We start from the raw sequence: 23,264 nt of genomic DNA, 5'->3' as shown, positions 1-23,264 counted from the left end.
CGATTTCCTTCCAATATTACACGCGGAGATATGACCGCATATGTCCAGTTGTGCTCAGAAATTTAAATACGCTCGCAGAATTTGCGAAATATTCTTTTCCTTTTTATTAAATACGACTGATGAGTGAAAAACAACCATCATTAATTTCTTCATGGTTATTACCGTGACGGTTGAATTTGAGTCCCATTAAAATGAAATTAAATGTGTTTCATCTGGCCAAGTATTGCCACATCATGCGAAATCTACAGTTAATCCAACTCGTGCGCACAACTGTGTTTTCCCATTTAAAAGTAGGGCTGTGAATTTCAAAATAAGAGCAGGTATATATAAAAAAAAAAAAAAGAAGAAAATTTTGTGTTCAAATGAAGTGCTTAACTTCATAATAATTCTTTAAAAAATTCAATACTTAATGTTTTGATCATATCGATGGTGGGAAAAGACATTCGACATCGGTAGCCGGGTTTTCCAGAATTTTGAGGCACGGTGGCGCAGCTGTAAAGTGTTGGCCTCACAGTTCTGAGGACCCGGGTTCAATCCCAGGCCTCCCTGTGTGGAGCTTGCATGCTCTCCCCGTGCCCACGTGGCTTTTCTCCGGATGGGCACTCTGGTTTCCTCCCACATCCCCCCCCAAAAAAACGTGCGTTTATTGGAGGCTCTAAATTGCCCCAAGGTGATATTGTCAGTGCGGCTGTTGTCTGTCTTTGCATGCCCTGCGATTGGCTCGCGACCAGTTCAGGGTGTACCCCGCCTCCTGCCCGCTGATAGCTGGGGTTGGGCCCGGCACTTCTGCGACACTCGTGAGGATAAGCGGCCAAAAAAATGGATGGATGGATGGACTTTCTGGGGTGCGCTTTACGCACAAATTACGGCAAAGTTAAATACAATAGAACTTGATGAGTACTTGAAATTTGGTCACATTTGAGGACTTGTACTTTAACCTCACCAAGGTCTGAGACTGCACACTGAAACCTTCATCCTCATTTAGAACCCCGATCTGAAACCTTGTTCAAACCCAGACCCGAGTTTAAAAGTCTAAAGCCCGGCTTGAAACCCAGGTCGAACAAAAAAATGATTCTGGTTGGAATACGCTGAAGTGAGAGCATAACCTTTTCTTGAAACGCCATCTGTAGCTGGAAACCCCCCCAATGTGAAACCCGAACCCAGACCTTAATCCCCGAACCTTCATTTGAAACGCTAACTCCATCTTGGAGCACCGAATGGAAACCTGATTATTATCTTGAAAACCAAATTCAAAACACATTCGAAAGGTCGCTTATGTGACACCTGAACACGAACTCTGGTAAGAACCCCGACCCTCGTCTAAAACCCGATCTTGCAACTTTCCGGGCTTATTTGCGTATTTTTGTCCATTTCTTTTTGCAAAGGAGACGTCAGGAGCACTCACGTGGGTACGTGTCCCTCAAAGACGTACGTCTTGTTGTCCCAGTCGTCCGGGTCGGGCGCGTACACCTTCCCCAAAACGGTGGTGGGCATGCGGCCTGAACGGAAGGGGGGGGGGGGATAGAGACACAAACATAGAAAAATCAATTTCTGTTTTCAGCGTCCAAGAGCACTTCAAACGGGAGAAGATTGAGAAGCGCGGGTGAAGGTCACACGACAGGAAGTAGATAGAAATATTCTCAATAACCTTCAAGGAGCCGTTTTGACTTCAACGCGTGAAGCACATGAAAAAAAAAAAAAGTCATGCGGCAGGTTTTTTGAAAAAAAAAAAAAAAAAAAAAAAAAGACAATATTTCTGCTTTCACGCCTTTGCGCACCTTCGCCATCGAGGCGGCGGGGAAGGAATGCGAGAATAGTTTGGAAAGCAGAGCCAAAAACAAGTTGATGCGGCGTCCGACCGCCGTTGGCCGGGGACGAATTCGGGGTGGAGAAAGAAAGCTCCGGCGGGAGTGCGACCCTTGTGAGGATAAGCGGCTCAGAAAATGGATGGCTGCATGTTAGAATTTAGCTGCAGTGAAGCTCATTTGTGTTGTGTGATTTTCAAACTTTAACTTTTGTCAGAAAGCCATCTTGAAAAGCCGAACGCCGCCTTCAAACCTCAGCCCTGACTTTGAACCGTGACGCTTGGATTGAAACCCGAACCCGTGTTTGAAAACCTAAACTTGTTGAAAACTTCCATTTTGATCAAAACCCTTTCGAATTTCAATTTTTGACACCCGAATCCGCGATTAGAATTGTTTCAAACCCCCCAAAATACTTTGGAATTTCACTTTGATACTCGAGCTATTAACCCTGAACCTTTTCTTAAAATCCATCCATCCATTTCCCTAGCCGCTTATCCTCACAAGGGGCGCAATCACACTTTGAAAACTTGACCCTCGTTTGAAATCTTAACCCAGGCTTGAAACTCTAAATTGAAATCATAACTCGTACCCCCAACACGAGTTTGAAACTCTTGAAATCCGTCTATGAAATTCTCGACACTTGTCGAAAATCTGGAGCCCACATTTGAAAGCCAAACACCGGCTTGAAACTTCTGCGGCAGACGCGCACGGAACCCGTCCCGATTCCCTTGAAGCCAAAACACTTGAACCGCAGCACAAGTAACGACCGACGGGAGGCCTTTTCACTTAACGGGACGGCGTCCGATTGCGGAACAATAAACGGCGCCACCGCGTGTCAAATTGAGCGGCGCCGCGGGAGACCCGCCGGCTAATCGACAATCACGAGGACAATGAAAATGTTGATGGGAACGATCGGGGGCGGGGGGGGGGGGGAGAAAAACACAATAAAATGCAGCCATCGGCTTTAATGGCCGCATACTAACGAGATCTTAATTGGTGGGAATTGTCCAGAGCTTCGCCGACGACATCCGAACTCGACGGGCAAAAGGATCGACGTGCGGGCGCATTTACAAATCTCAAAGTCCTCGGAAAATCAAAATGAAGAGCTCTTTGACAAGAGTGTTGCTTGTTGCTGACAAACCTGAGAAAATTTATATGAAAAAAAAAAAAACAAACTTCACCAAGTACTTAAAATATGTCTTCAAAATCCTGAAAAAGTGATTTTTGCGATCGCTGCCTCCAAAGTTGACCACACGGAAACTAGATTTTTCATCCCATTTTTTACATCATTAATTACATTTTGAAGTAATTTTTCTTGAGTTTGTAAGACAGATAATTTAGGAAATTATCAAATATTATTTGAAGATTAATAGCAATTGTAAAACAACAATGTTTTTTTTTTTTTTTTTTTTACCGGAAACGTTTTTATTTTTGACCAGCAAGTTTGGTGTTTTTCCCGTTAATTAAACATCTAAAAAGACGTGCATGCCAAATTTGGTCCAATAGAAAAGCCGCTGGCTCAAAATCCAGAGCAATTTAAAAAAAAAAAAAAAAAATTCCCGTTATTCAGGAGTTTTTCAAAATTGAAACAGTGCTTTTTCCCCAAAATGCTCAGAATCTTTTATGAAACGCAGTTTTTTTTAATTCGAAAGATGCAACTGATCGTAGATGTTATGAAAAGAAACTTTTACCGCAAGATACTAAAGGAATGTTCACTGAACTTTATTATAGAAAGGATTTTTTTCAAGAATATTTGAAGAATTTTTCAGAGTTTCAATAAATTTTGGAGAAAAATTTGACATATTTTGAAAAGAAAGGTTCAATATATTCTTAAAGAGGCATTTCATTTCCTTTAAAAAGATTTTTGATGATATTTTGAAATAAATTGGAATTTTCTGAGAAAATACAAATGCATGAATTATTTTTCAGGAAATGTGACGAGAAAAATTCCATGAAATTCATAATGGATTTTGGGATCTCCCCCCCCCCCCCCCGGCACAACGAAGGATCGTTACGCCTCCTCCCAGCAGCGTCAAGCGGACGAAGACGATCTGACCTCTGTACGTGTTGACGAAGACGGTCTTCTCCCCGCCGACGTGGGCGTGGTCGTTGTAGTCGCCGACGGTGACGGTCAGCGTGGCGGTGACGGTTTTGGCGGGACGGCCGCTGTCGCTCATGACCACGGGGATGGGGAACTCCTTCTGACGCTCGCGGTCGAACGTCCGCAGCGCCGTCAGCGTGGCCGTCCCGTTCAGGTTGTCCTTCAGGTAGAAGTCGTTGCCGTAGCGATAGTCGTCAGGGACGGCGAAGCGGAAAGGAGCGCCGTTCTCCGGGGAGTCGCGGTCCACCGCTCGGAGCAGCGTGGACGTCCGGTTGACGCTCACGACCTGACGTTCGTTTATTGGGGAGGCGACCTTCAGTCACGCGCTCTTAAACGGGAGGCGCGGGATGCGGGTTTTGCTGATCCTACCTGAGGTCCCGGAAGGTTCTCAAACACCACCGGATCGTACGCGGCCTCAAACTGCGGCCCGTTATCGTTGACGTCCAGCAGGGGGAGCTCCACGGTGGCGCTGCCCGACAGGGCGGGCGCCCCCTGGTCCGTGGCGACGACCACCAGCCGGTGCTGCGCCGTCCTCTCCCGGTCCAGAGGCCGGGCCACCGTCAGGACGCCCGATTGGTCCACGGCGAAGAGCCCGTCCGGGTCCGAGTCCCGGGACAGGCTGTAGACCAGCTGGCGGTTCTGGCCCGAGTCCGAGTCGCTGGCCGCCAGGCGGGCCACGCTGGTCCCCGCGGGGACGTCCTCCGAGAGGGGCCCCAGAGACAGAAAGTGGGGGATGAAGACCGGGGCGTGGTCGTTGTAGTCGTCCACCTCCACCGTGCAGTGAAGCAGGCTGGAGAAGTCCAAGTCCTCCACCTGGACCGGCAAGCGGGTCGCAAACGTGCCACAAGGAAATGGAAAGGAAATTTTTGCTTTTTCAAGAATCATTTTTCTGTGAAAGATTTGGAAGATTTTTTTTTTTTTTTTTTTCGAAAGGATGCAAATACATTTCTAGATGTGTTTCAAGATGTTTTCAGCCATTTTCCGACCCGCTTGTGCTCACAAGGGTCGCCCCTTACAGCTAACCTCGAGCGAAAGGCAGACTAGGCCCTGGACCGGTCGCCGGTCAGTCGCAGGGCACATATCGACACCCTCGGTGAGCGGGAATCGCACCGAGGGCAGGCAGCGTGTCCGGCCACACCATCGGTTGACTGCGATCAAGAAATATGCGTGAAATTGGCCAGATTTAAAAAAAAAAAAACAAAAAAAAAATTCTCATCCTTTTTTCCAACAACGATCTCATAGCGATTCCTTTACCGATATTTTCAAGATATTATAATGTAAGAAAAAAAAATCAAACCCCATTACAATGATTTCAAAAAAAAAAAGGTTGCAATATTTTTTGAAAGAAAATTTCAATATTTTGTCAAGACAATGTAAATAAAAGTTGGAATTTTTTTTTAAAATCGATCCAGGAGTGGCTTGAATACAGACAAAACTTCTCGAGTCTTGAGCGCGAAATCCACGTGGGAACTTTTACTCGCTGGTTTCAGACTTTGAATTTGAAAGTTCGGAGTCTGCTGGAAATGACATCGGAGGGGAACCTGCAACTCCACTCCGTTCCGCTCAATCCCGGCGGCAATTTTCATAACTTGAGTTCTGCGCCACGTCGGTAACACCCAAGGGCATTCTTCACTTCTCATGCAGTTTTCGGGCGGGGGGGATAGTCAACAGTGGAGCCTTTTGAGAGTCACTTTGCCGCGCTACGAAAAGCACAAAGTGAACCATTTTCCTCGGCGTCCTCAAGTGACCCATCAAAAAGTTTCCCGGTGCGTGTCGGGAGTCCCAAAGCCTTCCCAGGAGGATTACGCATACCTGGTTCCCGATACGTGACGGAAGGCGCGTACCTATGCTCGCGTACTGTACGCGATACGCAGTACGCGACGTTCACCTTGAGTCAAGGGACGCCCGCGCCGTTACCTTGACGGTGAGGTTGAATCGCTGCTCGCTGTGTTTCTCGTAGTCGAGCCGCTTCTTGAGTCTGAGGCTTCCTCGCTGCTCCGCTTTGTTGCTGACCACGTAGAACTTTTGCTCCTGGTCTCCGGCCACCACGCTGAAGGTCAGCTGGCCGTTTTCGCCCGTGTCGCGGTCCTCCGCCCTCAGCTCCAGGACCTCGGGGAACACACGCGTCGGCGCTAAGTTACGTTTGAAAACCTGCAAACCAGGTTCGAAAAGCGCCAAACCCAAAGCCCGAACTTGAAACCCGGACTCTCTATGGAATGCTTAAAACCTTGACCCTGCGTCGAAACCCCAATTTGAAACTCGAACCCTTATTTGGGTCTGTAAGGCAATCTTGAAACCCAAACCCTCATTTGGAATTCTGATCCTTAGCCCGGACTTGGAAGTCAAATTTCCAAATGCAACCATTTTAAAACCATCGGACAAGTTTGAAACCTTTGAAGATGGGAGTCCAATCTCACTGCAGAATCGACTCGAACGGTTTCATCCCGTCTTGGGATTTCCTTCACGTTCCGAGCCGCAGACTGCGGCTATTCCGGGCGGGAGGTTCGGATTTCGGAGTTTGTGCAGTTTGGCGCGTCTTCAACTTTTCTTTTTTTTCTCTGTATTTTCTTCCCGCCGCACAGCCGAGAACTCAAAGCGAACGCTTAAAGGGAATATGAAAGCCGCCAGCGTTTTCTTTCGGCTCCTGAGCCAGGAAAAGGGAAAATTATTCCCGACAAAAAAAATATCCTCCTCAGTTTTGGGATTTAATTTTTAATGGTGGGAAACGTCAAATAAAGTTTGACTTTGTTGAGTTTTCGTTTTGAATGCTTACATACCAAAATAAAAGTGCACTCGGGGGTGAGGAGAAGACGACAAGTTGAGCTCAGGATTGAATACAGAAAGGAGCTGACATATTTTGGGGGGGGATATTTCAAAATGAAACTACATTTTTTGTCAATTGAATTCAATTGTAAAAGTAACCCTAACAAATGTGGTCATTCATTTTTAAACCCCTCCCCCCCCCCCAACCCCTAAAAATATAAATCCGAGATCTTATGAAATCGTAAGTCAGGAATCAATCCACGCAACTGATTAGTTTTAACATCCGAAATTGAAAGTTGAAATTTATGTGCGTATACGTATCATAGTGAGATCCCAACAGTTGGTATGCTAACATTTCCTGTGGCGCACACAACAAAAGACTTAACGGACTTTGCGTCAGGTACTTCAAGCAAAGCAAATGTATTTGTATTGCCCATTTCATACATTTTATTAAAATGCTACCAAAAAAAAAAAAAAAAAACTTAACACGCAAGGGATTGACATGCTAACAAACAGCACAAAGGCTAGCTTCTGAAATTCAATATTACGCTTTCGCGGCACATCGAGTACATCGTTCGTGGAGGCTCCGCGATTTCCCCCTTCTCCGATCAATTTCCGAACGAGCGAGTTGGCGTCCGCCGTCTTGAATGTGTCACTTCTGCTCGTAAATGTCCGACCTAAACAAACCCAAAGGTGGAACCCAGATCCCATTTTTAATTAAGTGCTAATGAGAGGAGATCAAATGGAGCGGAATGCCACATACTGTGTATGAACTTCAAGATAAACGTCGCAAAGAGTGGCCCCGATGGGTATGCTACATGCATGCGAGGAATTGCCATGGCAAATATGAATTTAACAAACAGATTTCTTCGGAAGGGCAGCGACTGGCTAGAGCGCGAGTCTAACAGTTCTGCGGACTGGGGTTCGAATCTTGGCCTGACCCGTGTGAAGGTTGCACGTTCTCCCCGTGCCCGCGTGGCTTTTCTCCAGGCGGGCACTCCGGTTCCCTCCCACATCCCAAAAACACGCAACATTCATTGGAGATTTAACGAGAGCACTCCCGCGACCCACGCGAGGATAAGCGGCTCAGACGACGGATGGAAGTTCCCCCGGCCGCGAGCTTACCTCGGCGTTGGGTTCAGCGTTTTCCGAGATCCTGGCCAGGCAGACGTGTTGGAGGAAGTTTGGCGCGTGGTCGTTGACGTCGGTGACCTGGATGGTGGCCGTGGCCGTCCCCGCCATGCCGCCGCCGTCTCTGGCCTCCACCACCAGCATGTAGGACTCCACCTGCTCCCGGTCCAGACCCCCCATGGCCACCTGCACCCGTGATTGAGAACCACGACAATTCGAATGGCTTCGGAGGATGCGAGTGATTGGTCGGGACCAGTAAAGCCTGCCCTGCTAGCCTAAACCTTGTCAGAAAAGTTTATTGATAAGCTCAACGCGAATATTTTCTCCATCTATTTGAATTCATTTCTTAACGGCTTTCTATGCATTTGACTCGCTAGTGATTGTCTCGACTGCACTGGTTCCAGTGTACCGCGTGTGAATTTTACCCCCCCCCCCCGCCCCAATCTAATTTTCATTTTTTATTTGAATCCAACCCTCACCCTTCACTCCTTGGGCCCACAATTGCGTTGACATTTTTCTGTCCTCTGAACCATGAGCCAGCGCAAAAATCCTTCATCTAGTAAAAGACGCCTGCTGTCATCTGCACAAAAATATGACGGCCCCCAGCAAAAAGATTTCCAAGTACCTGTCGATGCTACACAAAAGTTCCAAAAATACTTGTCTTAAAAAAAGCGCTTTGACTCACGTGAACATAGTTCCTTGGCAGCGAGATGCCACGAGATGGAGGGAAAGCACTAATTGTGACTCAAGGAAGGTCCTCAACTCACTTCAGCGTAGTTCATGGAAAGAAGAGGCCGGCAAAGCGCTACTTTTGTCTGAATGAATCTCCCCAACTCAATCGGCAGTTTTTTTTTTTGGCACCAAGACGGCACAAAAGGGAGGCAAAACGCTACTTTTGTCTAAACGAAAGACTTGGACAGCTCTTTGGCCTCACGATGTCACAAGATGGAACCAAAGCAATATTTTTTGGACATTATTATAAGCACTTTGTGAGCAGGTTGTAAAGCTATTTCAACAACATGCTTAAAGCGCGCAGATTACTGTATTGCATCTAAACATTCGCATTTGGTGGCCGATGAAAGAGTCAAAAACAAAAATGAAACAAACCGAGATGGTCCCGGTGGCGTGGTTGATGGCGAACATCTCGGCGAACGCGGGGACGCCCCCGGTCTCGTCCAAACCGCCCACGATCCTGTAGGACAGGACGGCGTTCTGGCCCACGGCCGCGTCGTCCAGGTCGCCGGCCGTCATCTCCATCACCGACGTGCCGGCCGGCGAGTTCTCGGCGACGTCGCCGTGGCAACTGGGGGCGCAGGTGAAGACGGGCGCGTTGTCGTTGATGTCCCAAACGTTAATGATGACGTCGGTGAAGCCCGTCAGGCCCTCGCCGCCCTCGTCCGTGGCCAGGACCACGAACCGCCAGACGGCGCGCTCCTCGCGGTTCAGCGTCCTCTGGGCGTAGATCTTCCCCGTCACCTCGTCGATGAGGAACTCGCTGTCGGCGCCCTGGCCGTGAAGGGAGTAGCGCAGAGCCTCCTGGTCGGCGTCCTTGTCCGGGTCGGACGCCGTCACCTGGCGACGTTCGGGGGGAGCGGAAAGCATTATTCATCGTTATTAATCCCTCGTCAATTATTCGTCGGACAATGAGCGGGAGTGACGGCCGGGAAAATTAAACATTTAACCTCGGCTACTACGTACAGCGGCACAAATAAATATTTCAAAGGTGATCGTGCCGTGAATGTGTCACCGCATGTTGGGAAAAAGAAAGCATGACAAATAAAATAAGTCACGTGGAACAATGAAAGGACACAGCCAAAAGTATTGAACACGCCAACCGGTATTTCTTTCATCCTTTGTACAAAGGCCTTTGTTTGCAACCAAGCAAGTCGCGCGCGGTGTCATTTGGGCCCAACCGTCCAACACAAGCGGTCTTCAAATCCTGGAGGTTCTTTTATGGACCTCGACTTTCACTTCTTTCCATTTCCATTGGATTCAAGTCAGGTTTTTGGGATGTGGGAGGAAATTTCATTTCGTTATTACTTTTTTTTTTTTTTAATTTCCAAATTTCCTATTTACCGTAAGGGACAAGCCGAAAGAAACGTACTTACTTATTTATTAATTATTTTTTTTATATTATTTTTAACTGTACTTATATCACGGTTGAACAATGTCTTTTAATTCATTTCATCAGATCGTACTCATTTTTTTTATTGCATTTAATATAATTGCAGTTGTCTGAATTATTAAATTTCATTTTGTTATTACTCTTTTTTTTTTATTTCCAAAGAATTGATTTAATTTCCAAATTTCCCATTTTTTAAATGTATTTTTTATTATTATTTTTAAGTGTACTTGTATCACGGCGGAACAATGTGCTTAAAGTCGGAAAACAAAAAAACAGGAAAGAAGATTTCACATGCAAATGGTAATATTTTCAAAATGGAACCTCGTTTCTTACCTTTGCTGAACGACGGAAATGGATCAGAGCGCCTACCTGCAAGACAAAGACGGGCGAGCCGTCCAGTTCCTCCGTCACGCTGCCGTAGTATTCGTTGACGGTGAACACGGGCGCTTCGTCGTTCTTGTTGACCACGTTGACCGACACCGTGGCGTAGTCCTCCCACTTGCCGTCGGAAGCCACGACGTGCAGCTTGTACCTGCCGTGACCGCGTTTCCACTTTAGCCGGCCGGGCAAGCTCACGCGAGCGAGTCACGACGAAGTCGCAAGTCTTACTTAAGTCTTCAACTTTCAGGCGACTCCCAGGCAGTGTTGACACGAGTCATTTCATTAGTTCATTACGCCTTTAAAATGTAACTTGATTACTTTGCGGACAATTTAGGGGTCTACATTTGGGGATGTCATCAATCTTTGGCGACTGGGGGCCCGTGAAGCCCTCTGAGACGAAGTCGTGCAACCACCAACACACAAAACTTGATTACCGACTGCTTGATTTTCAAAGTAACTACGTGAGATTCCAACCAGCATACGTACACGTGAGACAGATACACAATACGAGCCCGACTCAACAGTAGCAATCGCTAATCACCTTATCGTAGCATGCGAACTTGCCATGTAACCGGTTAAGTAGCTGACTTAGCAACACGTTAGATGACAGGAAAACAAAAACGGGCATATGAGAATAACATGTCAATAACCAGGTACTGGCATCACGAGTTCCGAATTAGGGTGGCAAAAACCACGCCGAGTCCACAGTAAATTTCAAAGCCTTTGCTTGTTGGCTTAAGCGGCTCATAAGTCAGGTCAGGTCAGGAAATCTTGTTCGGTCACAGAATACCTTCACATATGGGCCACATTACGCTCGATATCTGCGCTTGTATTAGCAAGATGCGCTAATACGTCCTCAGTCGCGTCGTTTTCAAATGGTCCCAAACCAGTCCATGTAAAGTCGACAAATCTTAATTGTCATTTACTTGCTTAACTGCGTTGAGTAAATGTCGCTTGACCGTCTTTGGAGGTCTGAGAGCGACAAATGAACTTCGACATCGTCGTTCTGTTTCTTTCGTGCGGAGCTTTTTGTGCGTTTTGCGCGGATGGGATTCACTTTTGTCCCATCGTTTCCCGCATTTTTCTTTGCCGTTTCGTATTTCAGCTGTTTGGTACGTTGCTATCTCGTACCTACGCCCGCTTTTTGAATCAATCGAAGACCTGATTTTCATCGCCTGCGCTGGGGTCAACTGATCCTCTTGCAGATTTGATCAAAAACATCATCCATGAAGCCAAATTATTATTTGGATCTCCTTCCGTGATGCACGCGTTATGAGTTGGCCTCTGCATTCCGCGTCGTAGTTCGCTGATGCAAAAAAAAAAAAAAAAAAAAAAATACACCGAGCCACATTGTGGGCCAAAAAAATATTTTTTCTTTAAAAAATAAAAAAGACTGATCTCACAGTTCTCTTATCTGTGATAATTGATTGACAAATGTTTTTTCCCTACCTTCTGTTCTGCTCGTAGTCCAAAGGCTGAGCGACGAAGATGGTCCCCACTTCGGGTTCCACGTCAAACACGCCTCCCGTGTTTCCGGACGTGATCTGGTAGCGCAGTTTGGCATTGCCGCCTGCGGAAACAGCACGGAAACGTCAGCAAAATGGCCGCCGCTCACTGGGACGTGCCCGCGGATTTTCCCGGGAGGAAACACCCCCACGGGGAGCGCTCGTCTCCGAAGCCGTCGTCGGGAGGAAGTGGCGTCGGCTAGCGGTCCCGACGCGCCGGGCAAAAGGGGACCGCTCGGGCCTGGCGTGATGAACACTTCGCCTTTCTTTTCTGCCTGATTGCGGAAAACCCTCCAGGACAACCAGTGGCCATTTTTTAACAGGACTGCCATGTTGAAAAGTTGTTTTGAAAAATTTGAAAAATGACGTCGCGGTGTAGTATGAAAGCAGCGGAATGCTCCTGATGCTCCAGTTTTGAACTCCCATCGTCGGTGATGTCAGAAGGGTTTTTTTTTTTTTTTGTTTGTTTTTTTGGGGTGCTTAAACCAAAATGGCTGACTTCCTGTGTCTTTTCGAGGGTGGCATCTGAAAACATTTCTATGGGTCTCGTTACGGTCGAAAGACCTGCCAGATTTCATCTTAGTGAAAAGAACTGGATTCAGGGACTGAAATTTCAAATGAAATATTGTGGCGGGGTGGGGGTCCTAGTTTTACTGGAAAAGTTAAGATCGCATTAAAGCACGGCAAAACCATAAAACTGTCTTTTTTTTTGGGGGGGGGGGGGCAAAGATCGGTAATAACAGGGTCGTACCATGTGACAGTTTCAGTTAGCGTCAAATAATGAAGACGTTTGGCTTTCCAACGCAGCAGCAGCCAACTGAGCATCGTAATCTTTGTGCCGATAAGAAAATTTGCTATTTTATGGTGAGTCGTCAAACTTTACCACCGCGCTCTCTGCCCACAATCAATCACAAACATAATTAATTCTGGCAATTTAGTATTGCCCATCTGTCTCGTATAGCCTGGTTCATAACTTTTGCCAATCTGATCAAATCTCAAAGACAAATAAATCTTTGAAGGACCTGCAAATGGCCAACATGAACTGAAAACCAAAATGGTGGACTTCTTGTGGATTTTGAGTTGAGGCTTTTCTGTAGCTCTACTCATGATACACGTGCCTGCCTACCACGTTTCACAATGCCAAATGAAACTGTCTTTAGGGTCCGAAAGAACTAAAGGGTGACGATTTCAGAGGCGTGAGATGCTTTCTGAGTATTGGAAATGTGAGATGGTCGGTGACTTCTGACATTAGCAAAACCTTTTGGGAGCTACAATGTTCAAATTTGATCTAGATCTAGATCAAACTGATCTAGAGAAAGTCTATGACGGAGTACCAAGAGGGGAACCGTGGTACTGCATGCGCAGGTCTGGTGTGGCGGAGAAATATGTTCGAATAGTACAGGACGTGTATGAGGGCAGTGGAACGCCGGTGAGATGCGCTGTAGGTGTGTCAGAAGAATTTAAGGCGGAGGTGGGGCTGCATCAGGGATCCGCGCCGAGCCCCTTCCTGTTTGCTGTGGTACTGGAGAGGCTGACGGATGAGGTTAGACCGGAATCCCCTTCCACTATGATGTTTGCGGATTATATTATGATATGCAGTGAAAGCAGGTAGAGGAACGATTAGAAAGATGGAGGCACGCACTGGGAAGCACAGGAATGAAGATTAGCCAAAGTAAAACAGAGTACATGTGCGTGAATGAGAGGGGCGGTGGGGGAAGAGATAGCGAGTGCGGACGACTTCAAATACTTGGGGTCGACAATCCAGAGCAACGTAGGGTGCGGTAAGGAGGTGAAGAAACGGGTCCAAGCGGGGTGGAACACTTGGCAGAAGGTGACAGAAGAGTCTCCGCTAGGATGAAGGGCAAAGTTTAGAAAACGGCGGTGAGGCCGGCCATGATGGACGGATGAGAGACACTGAAGAGACAACGGGAAGCAGAACTGGAGGTGGCAGAAATGAAGATGTCAATAGGTTTGATGGGATTAGAAATGAGCTCATTAGAGGGAGGAACATCCAAAGTTGGAGGTTTTGGGGACAAGGTTCGATCGAGAGAGCAGACTCGGATGGTTTGGACATGTCCGGAGGAAATCGGTAGGAGGATGGCAAGGATGGAGCTACCAGGGAAGAGAGCGAGCGAGCGAGCGAGACAGAGGAAGACCAAAGAAAAAAGGTTTTTTTTGGATGTCGTGAGGGAGGACATGAGGACAGCGGACAGTGTTCGAGAGGAAGATGCACGAGAAAGGCTCAGACGGAAAAAAGATGCCACGCTGTGGCGACCCCTAACGGGACAAGACGAAAGGAAAAGAAGAAGAACGTTCAAATTTGATTGTCCTCCAAAATAATCTCCAGATTGTCTTTGAAGGACCCCCCGGAACTGGCCAAAATATTCAACTTCCGACGGGGCATGACTTGTTTTCCTTTTTTTTTTTTTTTTTTTGGGGGGTTTAATCATGAAACGTGACGTGTGCCCAAATTCGCATTTTCTGGCTTTGCGGGCCGAACACTGGCGTCATCCCATCATCGGAATGTTCCAATGTCATCGTAAGGACGCGTCCGCCCAGCGCAAAATATTCACGTCCGTTCTCTGCAAGCCTTTTCAGTGCAATTTTATTTCACAATCACCATTGAAAACGATTAAAAAAGAAAAAGAAAAAGAAAAAGAAAAAGCAAGATCCTTCAGCGCCGATTGTATTGTGAACATTTGACAACAAAATCTCATTTTTCAGCACACGGCCACTTCACAATTGCGCTCGGGAGGCCTTCGAAAGGATTTTCAATGCGTTTTCATTGAGAGGCGAGCGGCAGAATTCGCCGCTGTGCATACATTACACAAAAGTATTTCACCTCTCAATTGGACGGAAAAGGTCAAACGCGCTCAACGTGACGCCAACGGCAGCGCTCGACGAGGCCCGGCGGACGCTTTCGGGCGCCGATGTCCCGTCCGTGGTGTTTTTTTTTTTCCCCCGCTCGCCCTGGCTGCAAAAAGTGCATTTTGATGATGCTTAAATGTCAATGTATGACAATCACTGAAATAATTTCGTCTTTTTTTTTGGCGGGGGGGGGGGGGGGGGACGAGTGAAAAAGTAATACAGGATTGTTATCTCGAGTTTGCTGCGAAAAGCAAAGCCAAACCTGAGTTTCTGCTCGAATTTCGGCACATTTTTCACACTTTCAACTATTTGCACTTTGCTCATATTTCTCATGTATGAATAAAAATCATGAAGCTGTGGTTGCAATATTTAAAGTTTGCCTTTAGAAAGATGTGCAGCAACTGTTTTAATTCCGATGTCCTTGTTGACATTGCATTTCCATCCATCCATCCATTTTCTTTGCTGCTTATCCTCACGAGGGTCGCAGGTAGTGCTGGAGCCTATCCCAGCTGTCAACAGGCAGGAGGCGGCGCACACCCAATCGCAGGGCAACAAATGAACTTTTAATGCTTTATTAAATCATGAACAGACTTTTGTACAACAATATATTTGTTTTATTTTCCATCCATATTTTCTTTGCCACTTATCCTCACGAGGAGTGCCGGAGCCTATCCCAGCTGTCGGGCGGGGTACACCCTGAACTGGTCGCCAGCCAATCGCAGGGCACATGGAGACAAACAGCCGCACTCACAATCACACCTACGGGCAATTTAGAGTCTCCAACGAATGTTGCGTGTTTTTGGGACGTGGGAGCAAAGCGGCGTGCTCAGCTGGAGAAAAGCCACGCAGGCACACACAGGTAGAACATGCAAACTCCACACAGGCGGGGCCGGGATCAAACCCGGGACCTCAGAGCTGTGAGGCCACAATGTATTTCAATATGTTCATTACGATTGATGCTGATGGTAAAAATGATTCAGTCTTCCATCACCATGTTCACATCCACTTGTACTGGTGAGGGAAAATCCATTTTTATTCAATAACATATTTAGAAATTCAGAATTCTCATATCACGAGTTGCGGTTTTTGGTGGGCTTTGAAGGATTTTGAAATTTCGAATTGGCCGCCGGCAGTCTTTTCGTTTTTTTTTTTTTTTTTTTTCATGAATTTTTAATTGAAATCTAATTAATGTTGTTCCGCCATTGGAAATCCCTCAAGCACAACTTGATAGTTTTTCATTTTTTTTTTTTTTATCGACAATGAAGAGAAGATGATCATTTTCTCATAAACGCTGCGTGCTGGTGAGCAATTTGCCCCCCCACTTGTGAAACGCTGGCAGCCGTCCGTCCCCGCGCTCACGGCTGCCAGCGAGGTTCAGACGATAGCCTCCTCCCGTGTTATTATAATCCTTCTTCATTAGCGTTATTAGAATTCCCACACGCGACTACTAAGGCGAAATTGGCCTTCCCCGGTTTAACATTCCGGAAAATGTTGACTTCGTCGCGAAACGTCAACACCTTCCCAAAATATGCTTCGCGTGTTCATAGATGACGTCAACGGCTGATCGCAAAAATGTTACGTAGAGTTGTGAGAGTGGCCGCTCGGTGGCTTTGACAGCAAACTGCAAGTAGGAGGCCATTTTGTTGATCGGTCAAATGCGGCAGTTGTTGATTGCGGTGACCGTCGGTAGGTTGCTGGGTGGTCAGGCGGCAAGTCAGTCAGTCGCTCGCTAAGCTGCTACAAATGGTTTCTTTGTTGCCAGATCATTAACATCACTCAAAACGTAGCTTGTTCATTTCTTCTTGTGACTTTCCACATTCATTGCAAGCTCGACTTTCGAAACGTGATTGGCCAGAAAGTTGATTTGAATGAGCAGGATTAGCCGCAACGCTAACGTCGGCGGGTTTAAGCGCTCCTCCTCGTTTTCTTTGGGTGGTCGGGTGGGGGTCCCCCCTCGACTCCCCCTTTTTGGTAGCGTCTCTCGGTTGACTTTCGAAACGAGACGGCAACCCGTCTTTGACTTCTGTAATTGTCTGCGTTGCTTGAATAGTCAGAAATGAACGGCGGGAGCTCAAGGACGGCAGCCGTCCAGGGACAAATACAATTAAAAAAAAATGCTTGTTTTTTTTGTTAAGACTTTTAATTTCCTGCCGCAACACACACACACACACACACGCACACGCTCGTGCAATTCATAGCAACCGTGTAAGACGCTTAATGAAGCGGGAGAGTTTTTATAATCCGTAGACGGAAAAAAAGTAGAGCCAATGGTAACTAAACGACGCGTTCATAAATGGGGCTTGATTGAAACTTTGCGGAGTGCTGCGGTTCTTGACCTTGTTGGACGTACGGAACCACCCCCAGTTTCTTCTGGAGTTCACAGAACCCTTTCTCATCGACAACATGAAATGTCGTTTATTTTAAATTCTAAATGGATGGAAAATGGATACTTTATTGTCTGTGTAGAGTCTCGGATTTTCTCACAAAAGTAATCGACAAAAGTTGAATTTCATTCCAAAAAAAAATGAAAATGTACTTGTCAAGTGCCACCCTCATGTCAGAGGAACCGACACTGTTGTGAAAATTCATAAATCTGTCTACCGGCCGGGGTAGACAAGTGACGACGAAGTCCCTCCCCTTCCTGCGCGGCGCTGGCTCCTCATTGGTCATTCTCCGAATATCCGACACGGCAAAACTGCAACGCTTTTGCTCAGCGATATCGCGTCGCCAATATCTTAGACGGGCCTGACAAACAGCAATCGCGAACAACTCTTCCGACCAAGTGATACTCGAATATCCATTTCCCCGGTGACCTTTAACCCCGGGTTTCATACAAACTCCCCGCTGCAATGCATTCATACGAGCTGTACTGTACTCGCCGAGGACGGCGTAGCGGACCGAGTTTGTCCGCAGGTGCTTTGGACGGACCCGGGCCAGCACGCGGGCAATAACGAGACCTTTTTGAGTGCAAGTATTGACTGGATCTGGCATTTAACGAGACTCCACTTGTTTACGGAGAGAATTTATTCCAGCTTTCCGCCAACCCACAAACACACACACACACACACACACACACACAAAAAAGTGGCTGGCGGCAGCAGTACTAAGGAGCTGGCGGGTTCTGCCTGACTGTGTGAAATGTTATCGATTTTTCTGATAATGACGTCCCAGGCGGGGGCTGGCCTTTATAGTCCAATACAGATGTTCAATTTCTGCACAGCAGCCTCGTTCGCCCTGCAAATTCTGGGAGGAAAGTTGCCGCATTTGCATCCTAATCAGCGTTAAATATGCCGTAAAAAGAAGAAGACGACAAAAAAAAAAAAAATCACATAGGCAACCGATCTTGACATTTTTTCTTTTCATCATCATTAACTTTGGCTTTTTCGGAGTGGCAGGCGCCCAACCACGCGCTCGGGGTCGTCTTCATTAGGGTAATGACGCTAATCGCGACAATTAGCGTGGAGGTGTCTCGCTTTCCGGAAGGGGGGGGGGGCGGGGGGGCGAGCAGGGCGCAGTTTGAGGCCCCGTTGAGCGGCTCCGTTTGACCGCCAGCTGACGAGCTACTTGCCTAATTGCGACTTTATCCGCAAAATTCCAATTCAAGGTGATAACTTATTCTTATAATTTTAATTTGAAAAAGGAAGCCGTTGTCGGAATTGGAGGTTCGCTGGGACGGAGGCAACGTTGACCGGTGATGACTTTGGCTAGCCCGCGAGCTAACGAGCTAGCAAGCGAAGCGCTGGAGCTAAAACGCTCGTCGGCAAAACATCAGCGCTCGGAGTTGTGTGCACCCAACCCCACACAAGACGCACAAAAGGATGAAAAAAAAAAAACGGTCATATTTAAATGCACGTTGTGATTTAAAAACACCGACAAAGCGCAAATGCTTTCAAGTACGTAAATGCCGCTTTTTCTTTTTAGTTGATTGAAATTTGGCAGGTTTTAAGAGGTTTTCTTTCACTAACTGACTGTGGCAAATGTTGACTATTTGTGTCAGTGCAATTATTGCAAACGGAGTCTGAACCGGATTATTTGTATTTTTCATTTATCGAAAATATCGTTCTACATCACAATGCTAATGTCCAACATTCTTTGGAATTTAAGGTTAGCTGTTCTTAAAACTGAGACAATTGTTTGTGGCAATAAAGATGAGAGAACTGCCGTTAGTAAACACCTGGACTCGCTCTCTTTAAAAACCAAAGACCAAGTCGGAATCCTTGGTGTTCGGATTGATTCCGACCTGACTTTCAACAATCATATCAAGTCAATCACAAAAAGTGCCTTCTACCATCTGAAAAACACATCTCGAGTGAAAGCTCGCATACATCAAGCAGACCGGGAAAAGCTCATCCATGGTTTTATCTCAAGTAGACTTGACTATTGTAATGGTCTTCTGACTGGACTCCCCAAAAAGAGTATTAAACAGCTGCGGCTCGTTCAGAATGCCGCAGCTCGCGTTCTGACCAAAACAAAGCGGTCCGAGCATAGAACTCCAATCCTAGAGTCCCTGCACTGGCTTCCAGTCGGCTTTAGAATAGATTTGAAAGTTCTGCTAACCGGTCTGTCAATCGCTAAAATGATTTAGGTCCTGAATACATGAAAGAAACGCTTACGGGAATCCAAACCCAGTCCAGCTCTGAGATCGACTGACTCGGATCAAATAGTGGAGCGCAGAGTCCGAAGCAAACCTGGCGAAGCAGCATTTCGCCGCACACAAGTGTTGCCAACAGAGGTGAGGCCAGCGCCAAGTGTCAATTTTTTTTTGCAATCCAGCTTGAAAACACTTTTTTCCTCATGATTTTTACGATATATCCACTTTTTGATCATATTACTTGCACTGTATGCAGTTTTAATTGTCTTTTTTAAAAATATTTTGTCATTTTAATCTCATTTTAAATGATTAATCTCTTTGTTTTCAAATGCCTTTAATTATGCAATTACCTCGTGTATGAAATGGGCTATACAAATAAATTTGTTCTGCTTAAAAAGAATATAATTGAATAATAAATGCTTTGTAATAACATAACTTTTCTTTCAGCTAAACTGGGAGATCCCGACAAAATACTTAAATCTGGGGAAGACAGCAATTTCAGCAAAGACAAGTATTGGAAGGATTCATTGCCATACAAATCACAGAGATGTAAATCCGCCATTTTTTTTTTATTGGCGCTGTTAAACTTTTCATCAGCCTGCTGCTGCTGCTGCTGCAAAAAAAAAAAAAAAAAAAAAAAAAAAAATCAAAATGGAGTCAGTTAGCCGCTTCTAGCTGTGAGCGCGCTTTTTTTTGCCGCGCATTTTTAACAACGCGGAAAATGTCAAAAAGTTGAACCGGCGCCGAAGTGGACTTACGAGGTTCTGAAGCGGACGGCGACAAGACGCCAATGGCGCAAATGAACATTCGGACGAGTCCGGCGGGCCCGAGGAAAGCGCCGAGAGCAAACGGGCCGGCCTGACTCGTAAAACGGGGACAATATTCTACGCGCCGTCTTTTCCTAATTGCCGGGATGTCGGGGGAGGGGCGGCGCCGCCGGGTCGAAATCTCGAGGACTTAACGAGGACACTTCATTAGCGCTTTCTTATAAGGCGGACGGACGGAAAAGGTCAGCGGCTTGTTGGCTTTGGCCGTGCGGAACTTTTGCAGCCGACCGTTTCGACGTCATTCCATCCGAGGTACTACAATATACTAGATACACGCTGGTACCCAAAATGGAACGTTTATGGAGTTCTGCTCTCCCCATGCATCGGGTGACTCCTTTTTGTTCATATTCATGCAAGATGAAAGTTCCTTTATTGCATCTTTTGCAAAGATTATGTACCATATGCATATCCCATGTAAGATATGTACCACGATCAATGTACGCACCTTTGCTGAGTTATAAATGCCATGAGTGTACCATACGTACAACATTTTCAATGTACACTCGCACCGTATATGCACTTGCAAAGTACCTTCATTACGTCATGCTTGGTTGTAACATATCATACTTTATCATACGAATTGTATATAATCGACATTATTTGCATTCCAGCTCACGTTTCTGTTCCAATCAACCATATTTAACAAATAATGTTGATTGCATATTTAATCTACTGCTATGGGAGCATTTTTATTTATGGGATTTCCATATATACCTTACATGTACCGCTAATGTACTAAAGAGTATTGACAAGTGTACGATCATGTGTAGTGTCTCATCGCATTTAAAGCACCACCTCTGATGTCTTGAATGATGCATCATATCTGTCATTAATGAACCCCGTATGTAAATATATATTTGACTCGAACGTACCTGATGTACTGAATATTTTGTGTACCTGCTATATACAGCACCATAGAGTGTTTGCTTCATGTTTTATGTACCTGTAATACACTATATTTACATGTGATGTTCATGGACAGTATTTCTAATATGCCCTCGTTTACATCACATTAAAGGGCCCTCAAATGTACCATATTCACTTTATGTGTACTGCAGAGTACAGTAACGGCAACATACCTTTCATCCATTTCTGTACTTTTAATTGACACGAAATTGGACGTAGCTAACGTAGCAGATGGACTTGATATTTAATGCAGGTGTAAATATTCGAGGCGCCGCGCTGACCTTCGTCGCCGTCATTGGCACTGACGGTGAGGACAGCGAAGCCCACGTCGGCGTCCTCGTCGGCGTCCACTTCGTACGTGGTCTGGGCGAACGCCGGCTTGTTGTCGTTGACGTCGCTGATGAACACGCGGACGTACGCCGTGTCTGACGACAACAAACGCGCAGCGACGACAATGTTTAGTCTTGGACAGGTCAGACAGAGAAAATTGTGATGGTGACATATTATAGACAAACACAACTTTGGTCAGGAACTTTTTCCCTCTGAAAATACAAATTCATTCTCGAAAAATGAAGACCTTTTTCCCCATTTCAACAAGATAACTTTGTTCAAACATTTTTCCTGAATTAACAATAAATGACTACTCTCACAGCACGACATTTTCTCTGGAAATAAAAATATAATTTTAGTTTTGTAAAAAAAAGTCTTTTTTGATGAAAATCTTTGTTTTTGTCATATCTATTATTAGTAGGAGTATGTTTTCTTGCAATTTTCTTCTCAACTTTCTCTAAAAAATACTTCATTTTGACTATGTATTAACAAAATAAAACTACTTGAAAATGATTATTTTGTATTTATAGTGTCGAAAAATAGTGACTTTAGGTCAAAAACAATGATTGAATTTTTTTTTTCTGATCATTTCAACCCTGAATCATTCTTTCCTTGTAAAACAAGGATTTTTTTTTTTACCCCTAAAACGAAACATTATTGTTGCCAGATAACTACACTATTCTTAAAAAAAAACATGAACACGAAAATGTATTTTATTCCCCAAACATTACTTCTCTTTGTCAAGAAATTTTCAAATTTCCAACTTTTTTCTATTCACATCCAATCTTTAAAAAAAAAAAAAAATTCTTTCCTCAAAACAGACTTAATTACAAATATGCTTGGATTCCCAAGCTATTTAACAGTTTTCCATTTCTTTTTTTTTTCTTTAAGAATATAAACCTCTATTCTCCAGAAATTTTGGCTAATGAAATTTTTCTAAAAATATATAAAATTTTCTAAAACTATGATTCCAGTAATATTCAACACCCCCCCCCACCCCAAAAAACAAAACAAAAACAAAAACAAACACACTTCCCTCTTGTTCATCAGGAAAAAAAAAACGAATTTAGTCCAGATTTTTGCTTTCGAGCATCCACGTCTTACTCGGCTTGACGTCGACGTCGCTGATTAAGACGCCGCCGAAGACGTGTCTGCGCGCTCCGAAGACAAAACAACAACAACAACAAGAAAGCGTCGCAAAGACAGCCGGAAAGATCCTATTAAAAGCGCGCACTTGTGCCTATTCTGTCAGCTCGCACATCTGTCGCCTTGCAGCCTGAACCCAAAAAAAAAAAAAAAAAAAAAAGTCTCAAACTTGTTCACCCACGCTGACGCGCACCAAAATAACTTCCCGTCCGTCTCCCGGCGCTTGTCTGTTGAGGAAAACACGGAGAAAGACCAGAATCTCCACCGGTTCTGCCACTGAAACGGCTTGGCGCGCAACTCCTTTAGGAACCCGAAAAGTCAAACGACCGTCACACAAATCTGCATTTCAAGATTATGTGAACCAAAAAAAAAAGACGGCAACAACCTGCTGGCTGAATTGAAGAAAGTCAACCCACAAAAACGAGAATTGGTCTCAGGAAATCAAGCTGCTTTGAACGAATTCGCTGCCGTGGAATTCATAATTTGTCGACAGAAACAGGAGAGCAAGCAATGAGTCTCTGCTCTTTTTTTTTTTTTTTTTTTTTGGGAGGGGGGGGGGGTCGCTGTGGGGGTCTGTTTGGTTCTTATGCCATCACAGAACAAATATGTTCTGGGGGGTTTGAAAGACCATTCAAATTGTTCTAAAATGGTTGCCAATCAATGAGTTAATTTGATTTCCCACCCAAAGATAGTTTTGTTATAAACATTAAAAAAAAAAAAAAAAAACTGGCCAAGGTGCAGTAGATGTATTGATTCAACTCCTGTACTTGGGTGGAAAAAAAAAC

At 45.4% G+C, this 23,264-nt stretch overlaps 1 protein-coding gene across 1 annotated transcript in view; it reads right to left on the bottom strand.

Annotated features, from left to right (window-relative positions):
• si:ch211-186j3.6 (neural-cadherin) overlaps window positions 1-23,264 on the bottom strand; it is a 230,939-nt gene that overhangs the window by 75,190 nt on the left and 132,485 nt on the right. Inside the window, exons 16-24 of the mRNA XM_061813479.1 lie at window positions 21,285-21,428; window positions 11,756-11,876; window positions 10,295-10,457; window positions 8,908-9,372; window positions 7,795-7,986; window positions 5,824-6,015; window positions 4,276-4,719; window positions 3,862-4,192; window positions 1,406-1,499 (exon numbers count right to left, since the gene is read on the bottom strand). Coding sequence (XP_061669463.1) covers window positions 1,406-1,499; window positions 3,862-4,192; window positions 4,276-4,719; window positions 5,824-6,015; window positions 7,795-7,986; window positions 8,908-9,372; window positions 10,295-10,457; window positions 11,756-11,876; window positions 21,285-21,428 — 2,146 coding nt within the window. The remainder of the gene's footprint in view (window positions 1-1,405; window positions 1,500-3,861; window positions 4,193-4,275; window positions 4,720-5,823; window positions 6,016-7,794; window positions 7,987-8,907; window positions 9,373-10,294; window positions 10,458-11,755; window positions 11,877-21,284; window positions 21,429-23,264) is intronic.

Source organism: Syngnathoides biaculeatus, chromosome 3, assembly GCF_019802595.1.
Source record: "Syngnathoides biaculeatus isolate LvHL_M chromosome 3, ASM1980259v1, whole genome shotgun sequence".
In the NCBI taxonomy this organism is placed as follows: domain Eukaryota; kingdom Metazoa; phylum Chordata; class Actinopteri; order Syngnathiformes; family Syngnathidae; genus Syngnathoides; species Syngnathoides biaculeatus.
Note: the sequence above shows the minus strand (reverse complement) of the source record. Positions and strands in the feature narration are given on the sequence as shown.